This window comes from Pinus tabuliformis, chromosome 6, assembly GCF_031772625.1.
Source record: "Pinus tabuliformis cultivar Carrire ecotype Pingquan chromosome 6, CPIR1, whole genome shotgun sequence".
Lineage (NCBI taxonomy): Eukaryota > Viridiplantae > Streptophyta > Pinopsida > Pinales > Pinaceae > Pinus > Pinus tabuliformis.
In genome coordinates, this window is record NC_142292.1 from 407586856 (window position 1) to 407610110 (window position 23255).

The 23255-nt window shown below is 38.5% G+C and overlaps 1 protein-coding gene across 1 annotated transcript in view; it reads right to left on the reverse strand.

Moving 5' to 3' along the window:
• LOC149259034 (clavaminate synthase-like protein At3g21360) overlaps positions 1-23255 on the reverse strand; it is a 185336-nt gene that overhangs the window by 28745 nt on the left and 133336 nt on the right. The window contains exon 2 of the mRNA XM_089417226.1: positions 12153-12406. Within this exon, the coding sequence (XP_089273352.1) occupies positions 12153-12406 (254 nt within the window). The remainder of the gene's footprint in view (positions 1-12152; positions 12407-23255) is intronic.

The window sequence follows — 23255 nt, forward strand, 5'->3', positions numbered from 1 at the left end:
ATTTAGCATGGACTCCTTTCGAAGGCAGTCACACTTAATAGTTTAATTTCCGAACATTCAGGAAACACATTGCATTGCGAAATTGCAGACGATGAAATAAATTTTAGACAACTTATATCGATTCGCATTCTCCAGTAGGTATGTACACATTCAAATTTAACCCCGATATAAATGATTGACCAATTTCTACAAAGTCATTGGCCGCTGGGCCACTTCGCTCTTCGCAATCTTTGATTGCCCGAGACCAGAGAGAGCTTGTATATTTTTAGTGGATTTTGCAACAAGAAGAAAATTAGATGAGATTTTGCACAACAGTCACGCAGAATGAGCAGTTTCTCAAACTGATGTGTAACAGTTGAAATGGGGGAAAATAAAGAAACCTAACAAATAAATAACGCGGACTGCAGAGCTCACAGGCTATGGAAAATTTCCCAGACAAAGAGAGCGAACCAGGTAATGGCACATTCACTGAAGCGGATAAGATCTTTGCAGCAAGATATGATTGATCTCCATACATGAAAAGCTGTCTAGCAGGGAACGTGGCAGAAGAGCATATTATGGCAGTAAAGCTGTTACACACGAGGAGGAAGGCCGAGGGACCGAGGTAACGTATATACCATCAACGGATCTACACAGATTTCCAAGTTGGTCTAAGGCGGCAGGTTTTAAAACGCATATGGCAGAGGCAGCAAACGTTCATGGACAGACCTTCAGGCAGACAGAGAGCAGAGATGGCAGACAGTGTTATTATGAGGTCTGCGTATGCAACGTCTTGAATATGGAGTGGCTGGCAGTGTAACGTGTGCCTTAGATTTGGGCGCATTGATTTCCCAAGATTTTTGTACGCCACACTACAGACTTCAATCTTAATGAGTAATATGAATTTATCCTAACAAATTTTCACAAACTCACAAGCTTCATTAAGAGATAGAAGCGTTGGTTTACACAGGCCACAAAAACAAGTGGCTTACACAATATTGAGAAAGTTATGAACGTACCAGCTCTGATACCATGTTAAACACACATGGACAGCAAAGAAAGATAAATCAGTGAGTTCATTTTTTATTAACAATAGATATACATTTATAGTACAATATGTGACTCTTGGGTTTCAGATCCCAAGGTCTCTTGGACTCCTTTTGTCCATTCGACTTCCACACTAACCCACTTAGGATTAGGTGTCCAACAGTGGCAATGGTGGCGTTGGGCTCCGCATCGATAATTTTCTTCCCTTTGTCATTCCCCTTGTCGGGTTCTGACTCAGAGTCGGAACATGCATCTAATTCCAAAGCCTTTAGCTTGGCCACCAGTGACTACTTGGCCCAACACTCACTTGTGTTGTGAGTGGAGCTCTTATGGAACTCACAGCACTTACCCGTGTCCTTCTTCGGCTTTGCGGTGTTGTTCTTTGGTTGCGGCTTTGTTGGGTTATCCTGGGTCGCCCCGCCTTGGTTTTGTCTTTTGTTCTGCGGTTTGGGGGTACCTTTCCCTTGCTTCGGATTCGCAGATCCAAAGTCTCGCTTCTTCTGTTTAAACTTTTGCTCGATCTTGACGGCATACCGGTATGTCGTGCCGAGCCAGGAGATGTTCAGGAACTCCATCTCGTCCTGGATGTACTTGTGTAGACAGTGGCGGTAATTGAGAACCAAATGGTTCTCAGAATCCTTAATACCCAACTTCGTGCGAAGGGTATGAAAAACATTGGTAAACTCTGATACATCTTGGTCCTTTCCCTGTCACAGAGTTGTCCACTTTATGTATTTATCCTCATAGCTCCTGACAAGGTAGTACTGCTCCTTGATGGCATCCTGGAACGAGTTCTGAGTGGGTGCAGCTAAAAACAATGAGTTCGTACTTTCATCCTTCTGCTCACAGTAGGTTTCCCACCAGTCCTTGACGTGGGGGGCTACTTTGAGAAGTGCAAAAGTAATATTTTCCCGGCTGGAAAAATCATGAATGGAAAAATATCCTTCTAGCAGATTTAACCATTTATCTACAGCGTTTGCATCTATCTGACCCTCAAATATGAGAATGTCAAAATTAACTTGTACCTTAAAGGGTGTGGCGCTTCTAGAGTAGCAGCCGAAAGTAGATGTGTCACCCTTGGGTAGCCGCTGAAGGATCTGGACAAAGTTGTCCATCATTGCATTCCTTTGTCGCTCGAGGGCTTCTTCGAGCAAGATTTTGATAGGATCTCCTGCGCCATCGTCTTTCTTTTCATCCGCCATGGGAGGCCGTCGGGATTTGCGAGGTTGGTCTTGTAAAGGTTCGACCAGTTCAAGCCCTAACTCCTTATATCCCGACCTCATTGGGGACATACAAAGAAAACAGAGAAAGAGAAGACCGCTCTGATACCATTGATCCGGATTTAAACAGGAACGCAACAAATTGCAGATATAACCACAAATATAAATGTGCAGTAGAAATAACACGTCATTTCATTAATATCAAACACTGAAATATGCTACCAAATATAATGGAAATAAGACTAGTTCGGGCAATGGTAACTTATCTCTGAGAAGAGATGTGGCAGCTACATGCCTTTGAACTCTGTTACAATGAGGCTCAAAGGCCTATTTATTATTGAGAAACAATGGAAAACCCTAACCATCCAAAAACCTAACCCTAGGAGATGAAGCGCCAAAACTGTGGGCCCCGTTTGGGTAAATTGGTACATCAACTTCCCAGGGTCGTAACTTTGGATATGATCTCCGTTTGACTATCATAATACCTTGTTTCGAAGATCTCAAAGAGAAAAAGGAAAACAAACTGGCAAGCCAATTTAGGACGTTTCCAATCTCTCTGTTTTCCCTAAAAACGTCGTTTAGGGCCTCAAAACGGCTCCAAAAGTTCAGGACCCGAAAAACTGCCAAAAATAGTAAACTGTGCTACAATTAAGGAAACCGAAAAACTAAAAGAGACGGTGTTGGGGGTCCAAGTGGAATAGGCAGGTGGCCATCAATATCCACCTGGATCAAGCCTTCACATCCATTTGGTGAAGAGTCCATCCCTGACTAGCTGCAAGTGCAACAATGGATCGAATGGTGGTGTAGCGAGCAACTAGAGCAAATATATCATCATAATCCTCTCCCTCTTTTTCGGAGAACCCTCAGGCTATGAACCTTGCCTTATATTTTTTGATGCTTCCATTAGCCCCATGCTTGATTTTGTAGAGCCATTTTGAATTCACCATGGATTTCCCCTTTGGTCTCGACACAACATCCCATATGTCGTTCTTCATGATTGACTCCTATTCTTCCGCCATAGCATCCTTCCAGACTTGTTCTTTACTGGTAAGGTGGGAGGTTCAACTTGAATCATATTACTCAACGCTACCACATATCCCTGGTACCACATGGCTTCTTGCTTTCTCTAAAGGTCCCTCTAGCAGGAATGTGTCACTTGGCATCTTGGAATGTGTCACGAAGCCAAATTGGTCTCTTCCTTGCAGGAGGATCACATGGAGGAGGATCCAAGGGGTCCATAGGCTACATGGGATCATCAAAAATATCTTTCTCAAATTCTGGCATGGAAGGACCTTCTAGAATATCCATATCATCATTCTTCTTCTCAGGAAGAGGAGGCTGAGGAAGGTCCCTTGCTTTCCCAAGGGTAGCATCTTCATCGAATGCTACATCCCTACTAATTTCAACATTCCTTTGGCCAGGAATATATATTCTAAATGCTTTAGAATTTTCACAATATCCAAAAAACATACCCTTTCTTCCATTGGCTTCCAGTTTGTTTCTTTTGTCCTTTGGCACATGGAAATATACGCGGCAACCAAATATTCCGAGATGACCAATGTCAGGCTTAATACCTGTGTATACTTCCTCGGGAGTCTTATTGTCCAATGCTTGATGAGGTACCCTGTTTTAAACATATACTATTGTATTTGTTGCTTCACCCCAAAGGAACTTTGGCAACTTTTATTCATGGAGCATAGCTTGGACAAATTCTACAATAGACCTGTTCTTTCTCTCAACCACTTCATTTTGTTCAGGATTATAGGGCACAATAGTCTCTTTCTTGATACCTTCCTTCTTGCAAAAGTCTATGAATTCATTTGAGATGTATTCCCCACTGCTGTTGGACCTGAAGATCTTAATTTTCTTCCCTGTTTGATTTTCGACCAAAGCCTTTAACTCCTAGAACATTTTGAAGGCCTCATCCTTGTGCTTCAAGTAATATATCCATGTCTTTCTTGAGAAATTGTTGATGAAGGTAATGTAGTAGAGATGGCCACCAAGTGAATATACGGGCACCAAACCACATATATCAGAATAAATGAGATGGAGGATGTATTTCGTCTTGTTCTCGCTAGAGGGGAATGATCCCCTTGTCTTCTTTCCACTGGCAAACCCTAGACGTACTCCATCGTGTTGAGCTTGAACATCGGGGATCCTAGAGACTAACTTCTTCAATTTCAGAAGTGCTTCATGGTGAAGATGGGCTAGCCTTTGGTGCCACAGCTCGCTTTGATGATTTGTATAATGAACCATTGCTAGAAGAGGTCTTCTAGTGACTCTATATAGTATTTCAAATCTAGATCCCAACGTGAAAGCATCTCTCATAAAGGATTCAACAAGCTAAGTACTTTTCCTTTGATGAAAGTGACCCTCATTCCTTTGTCTTCCAAAGCAGATATAGATACCAAAATCTTCTTCAATCCCAGCACATACATCACATCATGAAGCAAAACAGATTCACCAGAGTACAAGTGAAATTTAACAGACCCAAATCCTTTAATGAGATGAGTGGAGTTATCTCCAAGAATTATCTTCAAATTTGACTCCCTCTCTACCAAATTTCAGAGAACATCCTTATACTTAGAGAAATGATGAAAGGCCCCACTATCAACCAACTAACTATCCCAAGCATCCGGAGGAGAGGAATTATAAAGAGAAGAAATAAGGATATATTCAGATTGATTAGCAACATTACTTTCATACCTAGAATTTCTTGACCTCTTTTGTGGACGATTGCCTTCTTCATGATCATCGGGAGAGTCTCTTCTTCTTCTATCATTCCTTCTCCCATCTCTTCTATCATATGACATGTTGTTGTTCTAGCCACGGTTATTGTTTTAGGTCCTCGAAGTATTTCTCCTTAGAGCATCTAGTTCCTCAGGGCAATCTAAAACATAGTGACCCTTTTGATGACAATTGTAGCATTCAACATCTTTATCTCATCTTCTTGAGTCCTTGGAGTCTCGATTGGCTTGAGGAGTTCTTCTTGCATTAGATGGCTTTCCCTTTCCTTTCTTCTTGTTCTTCTTCTTCCCTTGAGCAACAAAGGCAATAGGCTCTCCTTCATTTGGCCTTTGAATTCTCCCCCTAGATATCATCATTCTTTCTTCTTGATTGCATAGAGCAAGTAGCTCATCAAAAGAAGGGATCCTTTCCCTATTGTTGATAGAAGTAATGAACATGTCCCATGATGAAGGAAGACCACTAAGGGAAATCATCACTAATTCCCTGTCAGGTACAATTTCTTGAGCAATCTGAAGTTGATCCCTGATTTCAGTGATTCTCATGAAGAATGATTGTATAGTCTCTCCCTTGTGCATCTTAGATTCCTTGAGTTGATTTTTCAAATCCATAATGTGGCTCAAATTGTTCACTTCATACATGCCAACAATCTTATCATACATTTCCTTGGATGTCTTCAAAGAAGAAATATAAACAAGTAGATGATCTCTTAAAGAATCAATAATGATCTTCTTAGCTTTAATCTCACCTTTCTTGTACTTGGATTTGACAGCTTGGAGAACATTTTGTGGTGGTCCTTAAATCTTTCCTTCCATGTATTACAAGACATCACAGTCATCTAAGGTGACATTGATCTTGGTCTTCCAAGCTGCAAAGTTAGATGCATTAACTAGTTTTTCATTATCCTTTAAGTATGAGGTAGACATTTTTTACCAGACCAAAAACTAGCTAATAGAAGATGGATGCTCTTGCTCTATGTCTTTTGGACTTTTCTTCACCTTAGCTCTGATACCATGTTAAGTTTTCATCAAGAATTGTTCTATGTTGCAACTATCACTTCAACAATTTCCAATAGCATCCAAATTACAATTTCCACTTGTTTAATTAACCAATAACAATAGTGCAATAGTAGATAGAACAATTACACAATGTGCACAATGAAAGACAACCAAGAGACAAGAGACACAATATTTGGTCAATGACCAACGAAAAACCCCACAACGGGTAAAACCCTTTGCAATTATTTTTTAATTAGATTTTCTTCAAATGTTCAGCATAGAGCGTACATCATCCAAGAGTCAAAGTCAAGCTTCGACTAGTCAATATTCAAAACCAATATCCAATATCTAATCAAGTCAATATGCCAAGTAATTTATCCAAAATAGTGACAAGAGAGAGAGAAGGAGAGTCAACTCTGGTGCAAATCTATCCACGTCAACTACAACAATGTGTGCCTAACTAGTCATCAGTCAAAGGTCAAAACAATCCTTTAGCAAACTCGCTCAACAACCTACAAACTCGACCTTAATTGCTGGTCAAAGTTAGCCCAAAACAGTGAAAAAAAGTCCAGTCAAACTCAATCAAAAGAGAGATGAAGTCTATAGTCAAAGTCTACAATTTCCTGCAGTCAATGCTTGGTCAAACTTCCCATATTTTCTCGGTCTTTGTGCCAGTCTACTCATCCTTTGAAAATCGAAATTTTCCCACTCAAAGCAAGTCAAAACATGAAGTCAAACTCAGTCAAACTGTGGTCAAACCATCCAGCTAAAAAGGTCAACGCATAAAGTCAAAAATGCCCAAGAGAACCTCGCATACGTGAAGAGAATTTAGCTACCTCGGACCTGTACGAACCAAACAAACCAAGAGAGAGAAGAAGAGTGTGTTGATGTGATGTCCAAATGAGCTTGAGGTGTCCTTAATTTATAAGCATTGCAGGAGGGCTAATTTGTCCTTGGGCCGACCTTGACAATTTTGACATTATGGGCTTCACTTCAAAAATACACTTTTCCTTGTCCAAATTGAGTGCTTCAAAAGTCAATTTTCGTCCTCTTGGAAAGAGGAGTTTAGTCCAATGGTTGGAATTTGTCACTGAGCTACCAAATTAGCACTTTGAAGCATCTGCGCAAACCCTGCGCAACATTACTAAGGAAATACTGCGACCTCTCTTCTGCTAGCTCTCAGGCACTGCAACTTCAAGGCTACTGGATCACTCTCTGCCTCTCTCTATTGATGATTTTCCGGTTGAGAATCTCACTTTCTCTCCGGAAGTTATCCCTGCCCCTCTGCTACAAGAAATATAAGGGGCTTGAGGGTCACTTGGAAAACACACTGAGAGATCAAGGAAATTGATTTTCTTCCTAAGAACTTCACACTTCAGAAAAATCGATTTCCTTGATCTCTCAATGTGTTTTCCAAATGACCCTCAAGCCCCTTCTTATATCTTCCTGTTAGACAACCAATGGCCTAGATTAAATCATAATCAAAGGCTCAGATCGTTTTGCCTTGATCCGTGTCTTTTTCTAGAAGTTTCACCCTTGATTAGTTTAATACCCATTAATATTTTAACTTTCCTAAGTTTAGACTTAGGAACCCCATTAAAAATATTAATTATTTTAACAAAATCACTTCTGGGTGGAATTTCCCAAAACGCTTTATGGGTTCTTTGGAATACATGTGCCCAAGCCTCCCTGCAAAATTTGAGGCTTCGAGCACATCAGATGCTACCCCAAATCAAGATTCAGGACAATCAACAAGTTCCCAAGTGTTGTTTTTCGTCATTGCCTTGTATTCTTCAACCATTGCCTTTTGCCATTTGACATGCTTCACTACCTCATTGTATGTGGAGGGCTCAATAAAATCGTTTGTTATTAAGGCAAAATTTTCTTCATTTCTTTGTGAACTTCTTATCCCTGTTTTGTTTTGTTCATCCGGCCTTACATCCTTCAAAAGCTGAAGGGCCCATTTAGACAGTTAATGTTGACTTGTTTGTGGATCTAAATAATCACCGACATTATAAAGTGGATTGATATAAACAGATGTTCTTTCACATCTAAAGGTTCAGGGGGTGGAGAGTCATTGATGGATGAACTACTACTAGAATATTCAGATGAGCTTCCAGAAGATCCAAATGGTCTAGATGAAGTAGGTGAGTTGGATGAATAATTTTCTGAAGAAGGCAATTCAATCTCTCATACCGATGTTGTGTACTTGGTTGATTTTGTATTCTGCGTTTCTTTTTATCACCCTTGGTTTCGAATTTTTGCAGAAGATTTTCTATCTCTATGGCAAGCTTGCATTTTGTTTCATCAAATATAACATTTTTGCTGACAATAAACTTTCCATGGACAGAAGACGATATCCCTTCTTTTCAGTGGATTACCCAATCAATGTACACTTCAAATTTCGTGAATCAAGCTTAGTTCGTTTTTCTTTCAGAACTAAGGCATAACATATTGAACCAAACTCTCTAAGATGTTTTACTCGAGGTTTGAAACCGAACCATGCTTCATATTGTGTAATTCCATTCAAAGAAGCAGTGGGAGACCTACTTCTTAAGTATATTGTTGTATGTATTGCTTCTGCCCAATATGGACTTAAATTTTTTAAAGTTAGCATGGATCTTTCCATCCCTAACAAGGTGTGATTCATTCATTTTGCCACTCCACTCTGTTGTGGAGTGTAGACATTTGTAAATTGTCTTTTAATACCGTTGTCACTGCAATAAGTTTGGAATTTGTTGGAAGTGAATTCGCCTCCATTATTTGTCCTGAGAGTGCCAATTTGCGCTTTAACTTCATTCTCAACTAGTTGGCAAAAAGTCTTGAACTTTTCAAAGGTTCTAACTTTTGTTTCAAAAGATAAACCCAAGTCATTCTATTAAAATCATCAATGAAGAGTAGAAAATATTTACAACCTCCTAAAGAAGCCTGTAGAGGTCCACAAATGTCATTGTGAACCAATTGCAAATGCATGTTTCAATGCCATGAACTTGTTGGAAAAGTCTCTTGACTTTGTTTCCTGTAAATTCAAACTTCACATCTTGCATTTTATTTCTTAAAAGTTGGAAGTCCTTTAACCATTCCCCACTTTTGAAGTTGAGAGAAACTTTCAAAGTTTAAATGTCCATATCTAACATGCCACGACCTTATAGGTGAAATACCTATATTTGTTGCTCCTGCAAAATCAGAGTTTCACGGAATGATTATTTCTTTCATCCTTTGAAGCTTTCCATCTTCATATCCTACCATGACTGTCTTCATATTTCGTTTAATGGAATTGATTTTTACTAAGCCATCCTCCATAACGACCTGATGTCCTAGTTGTGGAATCATGACTAATGATAACAAATTCTTCTTGAAAGTTGGTACATACCAAACATTTGAAATTAGTTTTCCTCCAATGCCAGGAAGAGAAACTTTTACTACACCTTTTCCACAAGGAGTGTGTCTTGTATCATCTGCTAGAAATATTGAATTGAGTTGACACTATTGAAAGGTCCAAAAGAAGTCATCTTGAAAGTCACATGTTGTGTTGCCCCTGTATCTAAAATCCAAGCATCTTCATAATCACTTTTAAGATATGTCGAGACCTGTAAGGCTATTGATTTTGAACTTTGAAGTGTAGTGAAGACATATTTTTAGCCATCATCTTCTTGATCATTAGCAAACTTTGCCAAATGTTGTTGAAACTTGGGAGTTTTTTCAATAGAAGTTCGACAATCTTCAGTATAATGACCAACTCTAATGCATCTTTTACAAACAATTTGATTGAAATCTTTCCTCTACCTCTACTTTGTCCTCTTCCTTGATTTATCCTCTGCCTTGACTTTGTCCTCTGCCTCCACTTTGTCCTCTTCCTTGATTTTTTCCTTTGCCTTGACTGTTGCCTCTACCAGAATTGTTGCCTTTGCTGAAATTGTTGCCTCTGCCTCTGGAACTTTCAGTTGAAGATTTACTAGTATTAGCTTCTGTAAAAAAAAACATCTTCTCCACCTTGTTTCTTCTTCCCAAAAGTTTTGTCATGTTGAGCTAGCATTTCACTTAATTCATCAAATTTTAATTTTTGTAGTTTTCCAATCACATGTAAACTTTCCAAGAAATGTATATATGAATAAGGCAAACCAACAATCAAAATAGTAGTCATGAAGCTAGCATCCACTGCTTGAAATCCAGCCTCTACTATTTCCAGCTTAATATTCTTAAGTCTGGAAATGTACTCTAGTACATCTCTCCCTTCTGTCAGTTTATGTTGAAGCAGCTTCAATTGTAGATCAACTCTCTTTGATTCTGGTTGTGTATCAAATAAATCTTTAAATGTTTTCTAGGCAGACCATGCATCTGAAGCATTTTCTATATGAACATACATTTCATCATTAACTGAAGATTTAATTAATGTTAATGCCTTTGCATTTTTTATCTGCCATTTAGCTAGTGAGTCTACGTCCGTAGGATTAAAGTTTTAATGTGGGCACTATTTTATATTAAAATGTATATATATCCATTACTTCATGTTTGAAAAGTGTAAAGGAATATTTTTGGGAAAGTATATTTTTTTTCATGGAGAGATAAGGTGTGATAAAGTAAATTGTTTAATGGAGGGGTAAGGTGTATTTTTTTAATTTGTAATATTTTGGAGTGATAAGTGACTGGAGTAATAAGTGATTTTTTAAAGTAATTTTTGAGTAATAAGTTACTTTTGTAATATTTGGAGTGATAAGGAGTAATTTTGTAATTTGTAATTTCGGAGCAATAAGGTGTAATTTTTTTATTATTTGTTTCTTTTAGAGAAACAAAATTGTAATTCAAAGTAACTTTTGCTTTGAGGGGGGTTGGAGTCAAAGAAGTCAAATTGCAAGAGCATTGTAAAAGTCAAATTTTGAAAGTTTTATTATAAAATTTCAGAAAAGTTGACTAGAGCCAAGTGCAAAGCTCAGTGACACTTCTACTCTAACAACTATACGAGGGTCAAGGCCAAGCCCCAATAGCTCTGATACCATAATAATAGCAGAAGTTTCCTCAGACATACAAATTTTATTAATAAGGAAAAGAAAAATTACATGAAATCTAAAAGAGCTTACACACAATCACTCAATGCCCTTGCAAGTGAAGAGAAACAAGTTTTAAATAAGCTTGTGTCCTAAACTAATTGTGTTATGGATCACTTATTTCATTCACAAGTGTCCATTTACATTTAATGCACTTTTAACAACACTCCTAACTATTTTCCTAAATTAATTCCTAAGAAACGACACCTTTCTAGATGTCATATCTCTTATAACAAGTAGCTATTCTAAAATATCTCCAATATTTAATTAAATATTACACTCTAAATAATTGAACTATGGTTTACGTATTTTTTATCATCTAACAAAATTGGCCTTTTATGTTTCGCTATGTCTGCCATAGTAATTTGGAATTAGGCTCCCCGGTAGTATTTGGAGTGTATACTTTATTAGAAACATAATAGGAACTTTGTCTATTTAACACATGTAAATATTCCCGATATGAAATACCACCCCAACTCTTTTCTATTGGGAAATAAGCTCGAGTATAAATGGCTGTTGAGAAGGTACAAGGCTTGAAAAGCATACGGGCCAATACTTATGCAGAGCTAGTAGAGATGATAGCAGAATGACTGCATCAACCAACCAACCTGACAAGAAGTTGGCACTTACTATCTTAAGATAAAATCCTTTTTTTAAGCGTGCCAACTGAACAATCTTGTGTACTTTCGTCTTTGAAAAGGGCCTTTAGAATATTAGACTTTTCTCAATCTACCATTCTCATTAATACCCAGCATCATAGACTAGTATGAAGTATGAACTGTTACATAAAGAATAATTTAAAACCCATGAAGAATTGAGGAATCAAATATTTTGTTATTAGGTTTCAGGCTGCCTTTGTAACTTTCAACGTTGAAAGGATATGAAGATAAATTTAATCCAAGCTATAGGGGTTTTATATGAAACATTCAAGCAAGTGCTTGTGGGCAAAAGGAATTAGAACAATAAAAGGAAGAGATTAGGAAGAGAGAGACAGTTAACATGGTAATTGCAGCCAACATTGTCAACATCAAGTTGTAAGTGAAAAAGAAGAGAGATTATAAAAAGGTAAGTTCCAAACCACATGCAATCAAACACTAGTAGATATAAATATTTCATACCTTTTTTCAGCTTCATCCTTATCCTTTGTCAAGAAAGTAGAGTGCCAACCACGACCAATATGAGAGGAGTGATCATCATCTTCTCCCAAAATACGAATATAAAGCAAACCCGTTTCCTCCAATTTTTTGACAAAATCAGGGAATTTCTCTGCCATCCTTTTATATATAAGATGACTCAGGACAATCGGTGTTTCTCCACCTATTGCTGGCTCCACTTCACAATAAAAAAATAATTTTGCAGGATATTCAAGTACCTACAAGACAACACAAAAAATTTATTCTCATGAATAGACCACCAAAACTAGTGGATTAAAAACATCTTTGTTTTGGAAAGATTTTAAGAATTTTGGATGGAAAGAGGACGCCAAATTTAATTAAAAATTTTCAATTCAATACATATACCCATGTTTAGCTTAAATCCATTTGAATTACATCCTCTTAAAACCAAAAAAAAAGAGTGTATTATTATATCTATCACAGATTTTAATGAGTTCAAATCCTAAGTATCATTTAATGCAAGCAGTATTTGATCGAGTTCACACTAAAAAATAAGTATAACTGCTGACATAATTCCTGCCAGTACAAGGGTAATATTATGGAAAACTAACTGAATTCAGGCTGACTTCAGAAAGGGTGACTAAGTACCAGTTTGCATCGTTTGAAAAAAGTATAGATTTGTGTTGGCTTGATTGCCCTCTTTTTAACTAATTGAACTCTACCTTCAGCATAGAGGCCGCAATTATTGAGTGTCTATACTGTCAAAAGCAGCCAAAACTTGCACCTGGCCTCATCTCTGTCAAAAACAATTAAAGGACATCATGACTTGCACTGTATCAATTTCTGAATAAACTTTGGAGCATCCCAGCTAGGAATTGAACTTGGGTTGTTTGTACAGAAGTGCTTCATAATCACCCATTTAAGTAAAAATTGTACAAGACAGCCATTTCCTGAAAAAGGATCTTCCACATGGTGAATAGTGATTGAATCTAGAGATATAAGATCATTGGTCCATGGTAGAATCTCATCTTTCCTTGTTCGTCGTAATGTTTTGCACTAGAATAGTAGAAAGTACACCCCATGCCGCTACATTTTAATTTCTATGTCATAGATTTTGAACAAGTGGGTTAGTTGTATCTCGTTTGTGGGAAAGTTGGGGGTTCTTTATTCATAAACTTGAGAGAGGTTGTGGATCACAAGGACTGTGGATCTACATGAATGGGTGAAACCTCTGTCATTTGCGGCAAAATAGGAAACCCCCTTTCTAGAGACTTGAGAAATTCAACAAGCGTTTTCCACCATGTTCTGGTTGATGAAACATTTGTCATTCACAGAAATCATTGTATAAATGCATATCACAGCAACAGAAATAAAGTTCACTAGCAAATACAAGAGAGAAAGCATACGAATTACTTGCATTACTTTTTCAAACAACACATTATATGGGAGTACAAGCTAAGGTGACTCTTCATATTCCACTTAATTGAAGCCTAATTGAAAGTGACTTAAGCTAATTCCATTTTGTGACAATAACTAGGTAATAAATGCTAACATGTACTTTGTTGACTTGAGCAACTAAAGTACTTCTATTGGTTATGACCATTACACATACTCTATCATCCTCCTTTAATGGTTATAGAAGACACTACACCAACCTTATCTCTAAAATATATAAACATATCTGGCCTGAGAGGCTTGGTAAGCATGTATGATGTATGTAGTTTACTCTTGCGTTGCACAATATTGCAACTCAATTTGCTTGTTCTCCACCAACAGTTGGATAAAAAGACATTGTACTTCAACATGTTTGGCATGATGATGAAGCACAATGTGCTTTGTCAATTTAAGTACACCTTGATTGTCAGAGTGTAGTGAATGTAGAATTAGCCCATGTGACTTGCAAATCATGAAGTATCATCCTCAATGAAACTGTCTCACAAACTACACTAATTGCTTCCGTATACTCCACTTCAGTGAAGGAAGGAATGTGACACTACTTGATGCTTCTTATGCAGTGATAAAATTGTGACTCTATCAAGGCTGAAAATATACCTAGTAGTGAGGTTCTTGTTATAAACTCCCCATGTCCAATCTGAGCTATAAACCTGCAAGTATAAAATCCTTAACTTTACCATCTAGGATGCCAAACTCTTAGTTTACCCTTCACATACCTTAATATCCTCTACATTGCCATCGCAATGATCAACTTTTGGGGCTATCATAAATCTAGATATATGGTTGACCAGAAAGCTTTAGATCTGGTCTGTGGTTGCAAGACAAATCAAGCTTCCTACCAGCTATTTATAAACTAACTCATTTGTCGTTTTGAGTCAGATGTGGCTGATGATTTCATTTTAACCTCCATAGGTGTACTCACTGATTTACAACTAACGATTCTAAACCTCTCAAACAAACTCTTGGCATAACCACAAGTCAGATTTTACCGCTATTTGCGATGACTATGTCATCCGCATAAACCACTACAATCACCACATCATCAACAATTCCTTTGACATAAAGATTTCGACTAAGAAGGATTTTACTGAATCTAGATCCTGTAAGGTATCTATCCAATTTTGTGTATTGGGTTCATGGGACCTGTTTTTGGAAAAAATCGCGATCTGATCGCAAAAAATTGTCGGGCCGCACGACAGCGAGTTTTCAAAGTCTTATTTTGGGTTTTTTTATTCGTTTTGTAGACAGAGGGCAAGGATGAGAGATAAGGAGGAGAATTCATCTACAAGGGAAAGAGAGGAGAAAAATGAAGGAATTTAGCATCCCAAACAAAAAAAAAAAGATTTTGGACCAAGTTTCTTCAGCGAGGCGTGTTTTTCAGGTATGGGCATTAAATTTGGCCCTAATTTTTTTGTTTTTTCCTTGTTTTTTCCTTGTCTTTCTTGGGTTTTCGTCACCCATATATTTTCCATGATTTTTGCTTGGATTTGAGTGTGTTTTTTTTGTCATTTTTGTTGCATTTAATGGAGAGGGTTTTATTTTGTCAAAAATGCAAAATCTTGATTGTTAGTTTATTTGTTTAAATTATTTTTGTGCCCTAGTTTTTTCCATGACTTTTGCTTGGGTTTGAATGTGTTTTTTTGCCATTATTGTTGCATTGAGTTGAGGTTTTTTTTGTTGTCAAAAATTCAAAATGTTGTATGTAAATTTTAATTTCATTTGTTTAACTTGCAATTCTTCTTGTGCCCTAGGTTCAAACTTCAATCTTATACATTAAAACTCAAGATTTCAACCAAGTTACAAACATGCCAAGGAAATTGGACCCTTTGGGGAATTTGGTGAACCTGATGAAGGGTTTGACAGATCAAATTTGAGTTGCAAGTTATGTGGGTATCATATAACAGGGGTGTATACAGATTGAAGTTCCATCTTACACAAATTCCTCGACATGAAGTAGGGCCTTGCACAAATACAAATCCAAAAATCATCCACAGAGCCCTCAAATCATTGGAAGAAATAGAGACAACCAAAGTGACCAAGGCAGCTCTGAAGATTCAAATAGCAAGAGGTGGAGTGGTGGGATTGGGTGGTGATCGTGAAAGTGGTACTAGTTCTTCTTCAGCATCATCATCTCAGTCAACCCCACAACTACCTCATCATTTTGTGTTCCTAGAACCACACTTGGTGCACAACCATCTATCATGTTGGCTCTTAAAAAAAGGGAGAAGAAAAAAGCTGACAAGTTGATGGGAAGGTGTCTGCTTTGGAATGATGTTCCTTCCAGCATTGCCAGGAACAATCCATTTTTCCAACCTGCGACTGATGCTATTACTATTGTTGGCCCGAGGTACAAAGCCCTTTCGTATGACGACTTTGGAGGGTGTATTCTTAAGAATGAAAAGGATGAATGCACTAAGAGATTGAAGGAGTTTAGGGGCTCATGTGCACACACAAGATGCATTGTGATGTCAGATGGTTGGACCAATCAAAAAGGAAGAACCTTTATTAACTACTTGGTTAATTGTCCAAAGGGGACAATGTTTATGGAATTTGTTGATGCATCTGCACATATCAAAGATGCATGGTTATTATATGATTTGTTGGACATGTTCATTCAAGAGGTGGTTCCACAACATGTTGTCCAAGTCATAACGAACAATGCTGCAAATTTTGTTGCTGGAAGGATGCTTATGGAGAGGCATCCTAACTTATTTTGGACACCTTGTGTTGCACACTAAATTGAATTGATGTTGGAGGACATAGGAAAAATTCCTTTTGTTAAGGATATTGTTGAGTCATCAAAAAGAATTACAAAATTTATATATAATCATGCATTTCTTCTTCATTTGATGAGAACATTCACCAACAATAAGGAGTCGGTGTGCCTTGCCATTACACGGTTTTCCACTAGCTTCGTATCTCTTCAATCCCTCTTGAATTCTATGTGAGATGTGAAGAGAATGTTTCTTTCAGAGGAGAGGTGTGCTTTTTCATATAGCTACAAACCAGAGGGAGAAGCCATATGCAAACTAGTTTCATACCAGGAAAGCTTCTAGGCGAGAGTGCAGGAGGTGTGTAACAATATTGAACCTTTGGTAAAGGTTATTTAATTAGTTGATGGAGACAAGCCTGCAAAGTTCTACTTGTATGAGGCCATGGATAGGGCCAAAGAATCCATTTGTGGCTATTATGGTGATAAGGGGGATGAGGGATTTGAGAAACAACAACTAATATGGGAAGTGATTGATGAGTGATGGAAGTTGGAACAATACACTCCATCGTCCCATTCATGTCGAAGGGATCTACTTGAACCCCGCATTTTGTTACTCCTTTGGTTTCTTATTTGATGTTGAGGTCATGTATGGATTCTTCACTTGTGTTCAGAAGATGGTACCATTTCAAGCAAAACATGCAGAAATCTCCAAAGAAATGGAGATATACAGGATGGCAAGTGGCACATTTAGCTTTGACATGGCTATTGTGGATAGAAAAACTAAAATGCCAAGTAAGCTTTTAGTTTGTTTCAAATTTCATTGTCTCTTCATACTTTGCTTCAACTTCAAATATCAATTTTTTTCTAATGTTTATCTTATTTGTTGTAGATGCATGGTGGAGAAGCTATGGTGGCAATCTACCCAATCTCCAAAGCAGTGTTGCGGGGGAGCCTCCCCCCCCCCCCCCCCGATCCCGCTCCCAATCCGCGCTCCAGGGGGGGAGCAACTCAGGAGCAGGTTGGGAGCGCGCTCTCGAACCCCCCCGATCTCGCTCCCAATCCGCGCTCCAGGCGGGAGCGACTCAGGAGCGGGTTGGGAGCGCGCTCCTGAAAAGGGAGCGATTTCGGGAGCACGCTCCTTAAATTTTTTTTCGCTCCCTGCCTTTTCAAGAGCGTTTTCCCTTTTTTGCAATTTTTTTTTTGTAGTAATGTTCGAAATGCAATTTTTTTTTAAAGAAACAAATAATTTTTGAGTGGGGCAGCTTAATGATCAAGTCTATGTCCCTAGTATTGATATGTTAGTCATGGTAATGTTAAATTACTTAAATTTTTAACATTACCATGAAATGACTCAGGATGTTTGAGAGTGGTTTCGGCCTCATTGGATTTCATATGGAGAAAGTAGAATTTTAAATTTCATTCAAAATCCAGCAGACTTATCAGTTTTTCATGATTTCAGGATTGGGGGATTTCAATGTTTCCATTGAATTTTGTCATGTATTAGGGTATGGAACTCGTATTTAATCAAGAGCACCAATCCCTCTATGTACCTTGATGTTAGTGACATTGGTTGTCGAACTCCTCTATCATGACCCTCCTAAAAATGTATGCATCACTCAAACAAAATCTTGACTTGACATGCTATGCTTTTTCAATCTTATGTTAATGCTTAGAGGGTGATATTAATGACAAAGATCCCTATACAAATATAGAGGTAATGACAAAGACGCCTCTGGATATTAATGCTTAAAGGGTGATATTAATGACAAAGATCCTGATTTTCCAACGAGACTAAAAAATTAGACATTTCTCATGGTGGCAAGAGGCCCAAGCATAAGAAATAGATAATAGATTTACTTCTCTTTTCTAGTTTCTAGTAGTTTTTATAACTATTGACTCTTTCATATTTATTATGATATTTTTTTAAACAATAGATGACAATTTAAGTTTGAAGTGGGCAATTATAACTCATTAATAATGAATTATGAATATGATGCTTCATGAAAGTCGAAAGTTGTTTCATTTCATTTCATGTTAGATATTATTTATTGTAATGGTTACACTTAGCTTACAAGTACAACTTTGGTGATCAATGATGATAAATGTCATATATTGAATTTTGAACGCTTGAAACTTTAAGATTGATGAATCATGAGACTCAATATGTTGTATGTTACTATGTTACTAACTTGTGGACGTGGTTGATGAAGATTATAACGTCTAGATGATTGTTGTTATATGGATCAATCTATGTTTTTTATATCTAATTCATTATTCTACATGTTTTTGTTGACATATATGTATCAAAATATAAAAATATAAAAATATATATTATATAAAAAATGCTCCGGGATTCGCTCCCAAAGCGGGAGCTTTTGAAAATGTCGCTCCCGCTCCCAAGTAACACTGCTCCAAAGGCTTTCCATTCGAGTGCTCAGCCAAACATGTAGCTCCTCCAGATGCGAGTGCAACTAAAGTGTATTTGAAAAAATACACCCCAAGCGCAACAGGTTAAATAATAAAAATATTCCAATTAATTTTTTGAATTCATTAAATAATAAACAATATAATTTATTAATTTAAACTTATTATTTATAATTTATTAATTTATGACCCTTGTACAAGTTGGAGTCCTAACGCCTTAATGACATGGTCTACATCTACTACAATCTTCGATTGTGGGTGAGGCAACTTGAGAGGACACCTAATGTGGAGGCCATCTCATTGGATGGGATTGACACCACCGCTGCATGAAGGGTTGAGGCCGAGAGGCCTATCATGGAATCGGCCCCTAATTGGTTAGAGGAGGAGGTAGTGGAGGGGGTAGCAGCTACAGAGGAGGAGGTGACAACACCTACTATGGTCACCAGTAGAGGATGTGGTCTACTTCCTATAGCTCCTATTTCTTCAGCTTCTAGAGCACAACAAAGTCCACTGCCATCCCCGGGGTCTTCTTCATCTAGAGGGAAAGTCGTTATATTTTCTTGCAAGAGGAGTAGAGGAAATCAGTAGTACTAGTTACTTGGTTCATTTCATTGTATATGATATTATGGCTCATGATATGAGATACATTATTATATTTTTTGCTGATATTTTGAGGTTGAGTCAGGACTCAGGACTCAGTATTCAGGACATGATTCATAGTTATGTGTGATTTAGCACTAGACATATTACACATCTTATATATTAGTTCCCTTTTCATATTTATGTGTCAATGCATATATTTTATGTTGTGGATGCTTTAGATATTAAAAATTTTGATTTTTTTGTATTTTCCATTTTTTTGTCGATTTTTACAATTTTTTCCAATTTTGGACCCTCGTTGAGTTAATCCCTATCGCGATTATCACAACATTGAGATTCCCTCTACACTCACTTTGGTACTGAAAGAGTTCAACGCATGCCCTATAAGGGTCCATGCATGCATGACGTCAACATTTTGGCCTCTTTTGCAGGTTAATTGTTATGGTTTATGTTGGCTTGTAACCTCACCTAGTATTTGCACATTATTTTATGAATTGAGGGGCTTTAGGCTAAAATTAGAGATCATTGAACATGTATAAATTGGAGAGAGATAATTTCTAAACTCTCATCATCATCACTTGGAGAATTTGGACCTCATAAGAGAATTCACATTTGTTTCCTTCTTGGCTATTGGAATATTCTTGGATGCATTTCGATGTTTGGAAGTTATTTTGGATTGTCTTTGGAGTTGTTTCTTTGGTGAATGGATGGATATACTACATGTTATCTTGTAAGTGCCTATTTTTTATGAATTTTTATCTTGAAATTATCTAATGTATTGAATTGTTGCTTCTATATTATGTTTATTTATGCCCTAATTGTTGAAAATTGATTTTGGAAAAGCTATATAGTTGAGAATTGCATATGTTACTCATTGTATAACTTGTAATGAATGTTCCTAGTGGAGGAATCCTTATAACTCTCCATCAAATTCCATTTTCCATAGAAATGGGTAAATATTAGAAGTTGGTACACACGGCATCAATTTTTAGCCTCCTTGGAAACGATTTAGCTTATCTAAAGCCTCCTTGACTCCAAATGCCCAAGGGACAATGCACTAATCCAAGTCCTTGGTGATCATTCCTACTTTTCATCCATAACTTTTCCTCTTAAAATTTCAGCCCTCTTAAGGATACAACATCTAACTAGGGCTTAGAGCAAAATTCCTTGGGATAGGTTTTGTCAGAACTTGAGAGCCTAAACATCAAGTGGAGGGTCTTGGTTACTTAACCTATAAATTTGGTGGGCATCCACTTAAGTTTCCTCCACAAAATCTCTTGCCCTAGGTGTTGCCCTAAGAGGGAAACTCTAGTTTTTCTTCCTCAACTTGGGGTCTTTCTTGAAGGTTGTATGAGCTTAGTACTTGTTGAAGTATATCACAAGAAGCTTTTTCTCTCAATTACCTTGACATCGAGAACTCCTATACTTAAGCAAAATCAACAAACCCTAGGTTTTGTTTATTTTCTTCCTAGGTCTCTCATAGAAAGCATATTGCTTCTTTGTGAAGCCTTATACCTGAAATTTGAGTCTTTCTTAAGAGATTCTAGCATATCACCTTATACCTTAACCTTAAAATACCTTTCATAAGGTGATACAATCTTACCAGGACTCCTCCCATCAGTGAAAGTCCGTAAAGGGCAAGGGGTTTTGGCTGAGGTGACATTGGGTCTCTACCCCATTTTAAGCACTTAGACTAGCTTCTTGTCTTGTAGGGTTTCCCTCACCAAGGCCTGCTTGATCCAGGTGGATGTTGGTGGCCACCCACCAACCCATTTGGACCCCCACAACTGTCTCTTTCAGTCTTTTCAGTTTCCTAAAGTGTAGCACAGTTTACTATTTTTAGCAGTTTTTCGGGTCTTGAACTTTCGGAGCCGTTTGAGACCCTAAACGACGTTTTTTTGGGAATCTGGGGCAACATGGGTTCATGGACCGATGTTGCCTCCCAAAGTGGTAGTACTCGAACAAATCTTTCTAACGAGCTATTGTGTGCGTCAAACGGAGATCGTATGCCAAAGTTACGACCCCGGGAAATTGATGTACCAATTTACCCAAACGAGGCCCACAATTTGGCGTTTCATCTTCTAGGGGTAGGTTTTGGAATGTGAAGGGTTTTCCATTGTTTCTCAACAATAAATAGGCCTTCGAACCTCATTGTAACTCAGTTCGGAACAGTTCAGAGGCATGTAGCCGCCACATCTCTTCTCAGAGATAAGCTACCATCGCCCTAGCTGGTTTCTTTCCATTTCTGGTTGTAAGCATATTTCAGTATTTTCCATTAATGAAATGAAGCATTATTTCCGCTGCATCTCTGTATTTATGGTTATCTCTGTAATCTATTGCGTTCCTGTTTAAATCCAGATCAGTGGTATCAGAGCGGTCTGCTTTTTCTCTGTTTTTCTTTGCATGTCCCCAACGAGGTCGGGATATAAGGAGTTAGGGCTTGAACTGGTCGAACCTTTGCAAGACCAGCCTCGCAAATCCCGACGGCCTCCCATGGCGGATGAGAAGAAAGACGAGGGAGCAGGAGATCCTATCAAAATCTTGCTCGAAGAAGCGCTCGAGCGGCAAAGGAACGCGATGATGGATAGCTTTGCGCAGATCCTTCAACGGCTACCCAGAGGCGATGCATCGGCTTCCAGCAGCTACTCTGGAAATGCCACGCCCTTTAAAGTACAAGTTAATTTTGAAATCCCCATATTCGAGGGTCAAATAGACGCAGATGTCGTAGATAAATGGTTAAATCTGCTAGATGGGTATTTTTCTGTTCATGAATTTTCAAATCGGGAAAAGATTGTTTTCGCCGTTCTCAAAGCAGCCCCCCACGTCAAGGACTGGTGGGAAACCTACTGCGAGCAGAAGGATGAAAGTACAGGTTCACTATTTTCAGCCGCACCCACTTGGAATGACTTCCGGGATGCCATCAAGGAGCAGTACTACCCTGTCGGAAGCTATGAGGACAAATACATCAAATGGACTACACTGCGGCAGGGACGAGACCAAGATGTGCCGGAGTTCACAAACATTTTTCATACCCTTCGCACACAGTTGGGTATCAAAGATTCTGAGCTGCATCTGGTACTCAAATACCGCGGCTGCCTACACAGATACATCCAGGAAGAGATGGGGTTCTTGAACATCTCCTCACTCGGCACAGCATACCGATATGCTGTCAAAATCGAGCAAAAGTTCAAACAGAAGAAGCGAGACTTTGGATCTGCAAATCTGAAGCCCAAAGGACAAAGCCAAGGCGGGGTGACCCAAGACAACCCGTCGAAGCCGCAAGAAAAGAACAACACTGCGAAGCCGAAGGACACAGGAAAGTGGTGTGAGTTCCACAAGAGTCCCACTCATAACACAAGTGAGTGTCGGACCAAGCAGTCGTTGGTGGCTGAATTGAAGGCTTCCGAATCAGATGCATGTTCTGACCCTGAGCCAGAACCTGACAAGGGGAATGGCAAAGGGAAGCAGATCATTGATGCGGATCCCAGCGACACTGTTGCCACCGCCAAGATCCAGAAAGATGAGCCCGAAAATCCAGAGGAAGGGGAGCGTCTTTTCCACTCACAGATGTGGGTGAAGGGTTCGCCACTACAATTCATTGTCGACAGTGGCAGCCAAAAGAACCTCATTTCAGCAGAGGTCGTGAAGCGGTTGGGCCTACCGACTACAACGCACCCGCAGTCGTACAGTATCGGGTGGCTTCACGAAGGACGAGATCTAAAAGTTCGCCAGCAGTGCCGCCTTCCATACAGCATCAAGCCCTTCACAGACGAGGTATTGTGTGATGTTACACCTCTGGATGTTTGTGATGTATTATTAGGCCAACCATACTTGTGGAGGCGACATGCTGTGTATGAGTCAAGAACTCGTGCTGTCATTATTTCTTTGAATAATTCATTATACAGGATACCAGA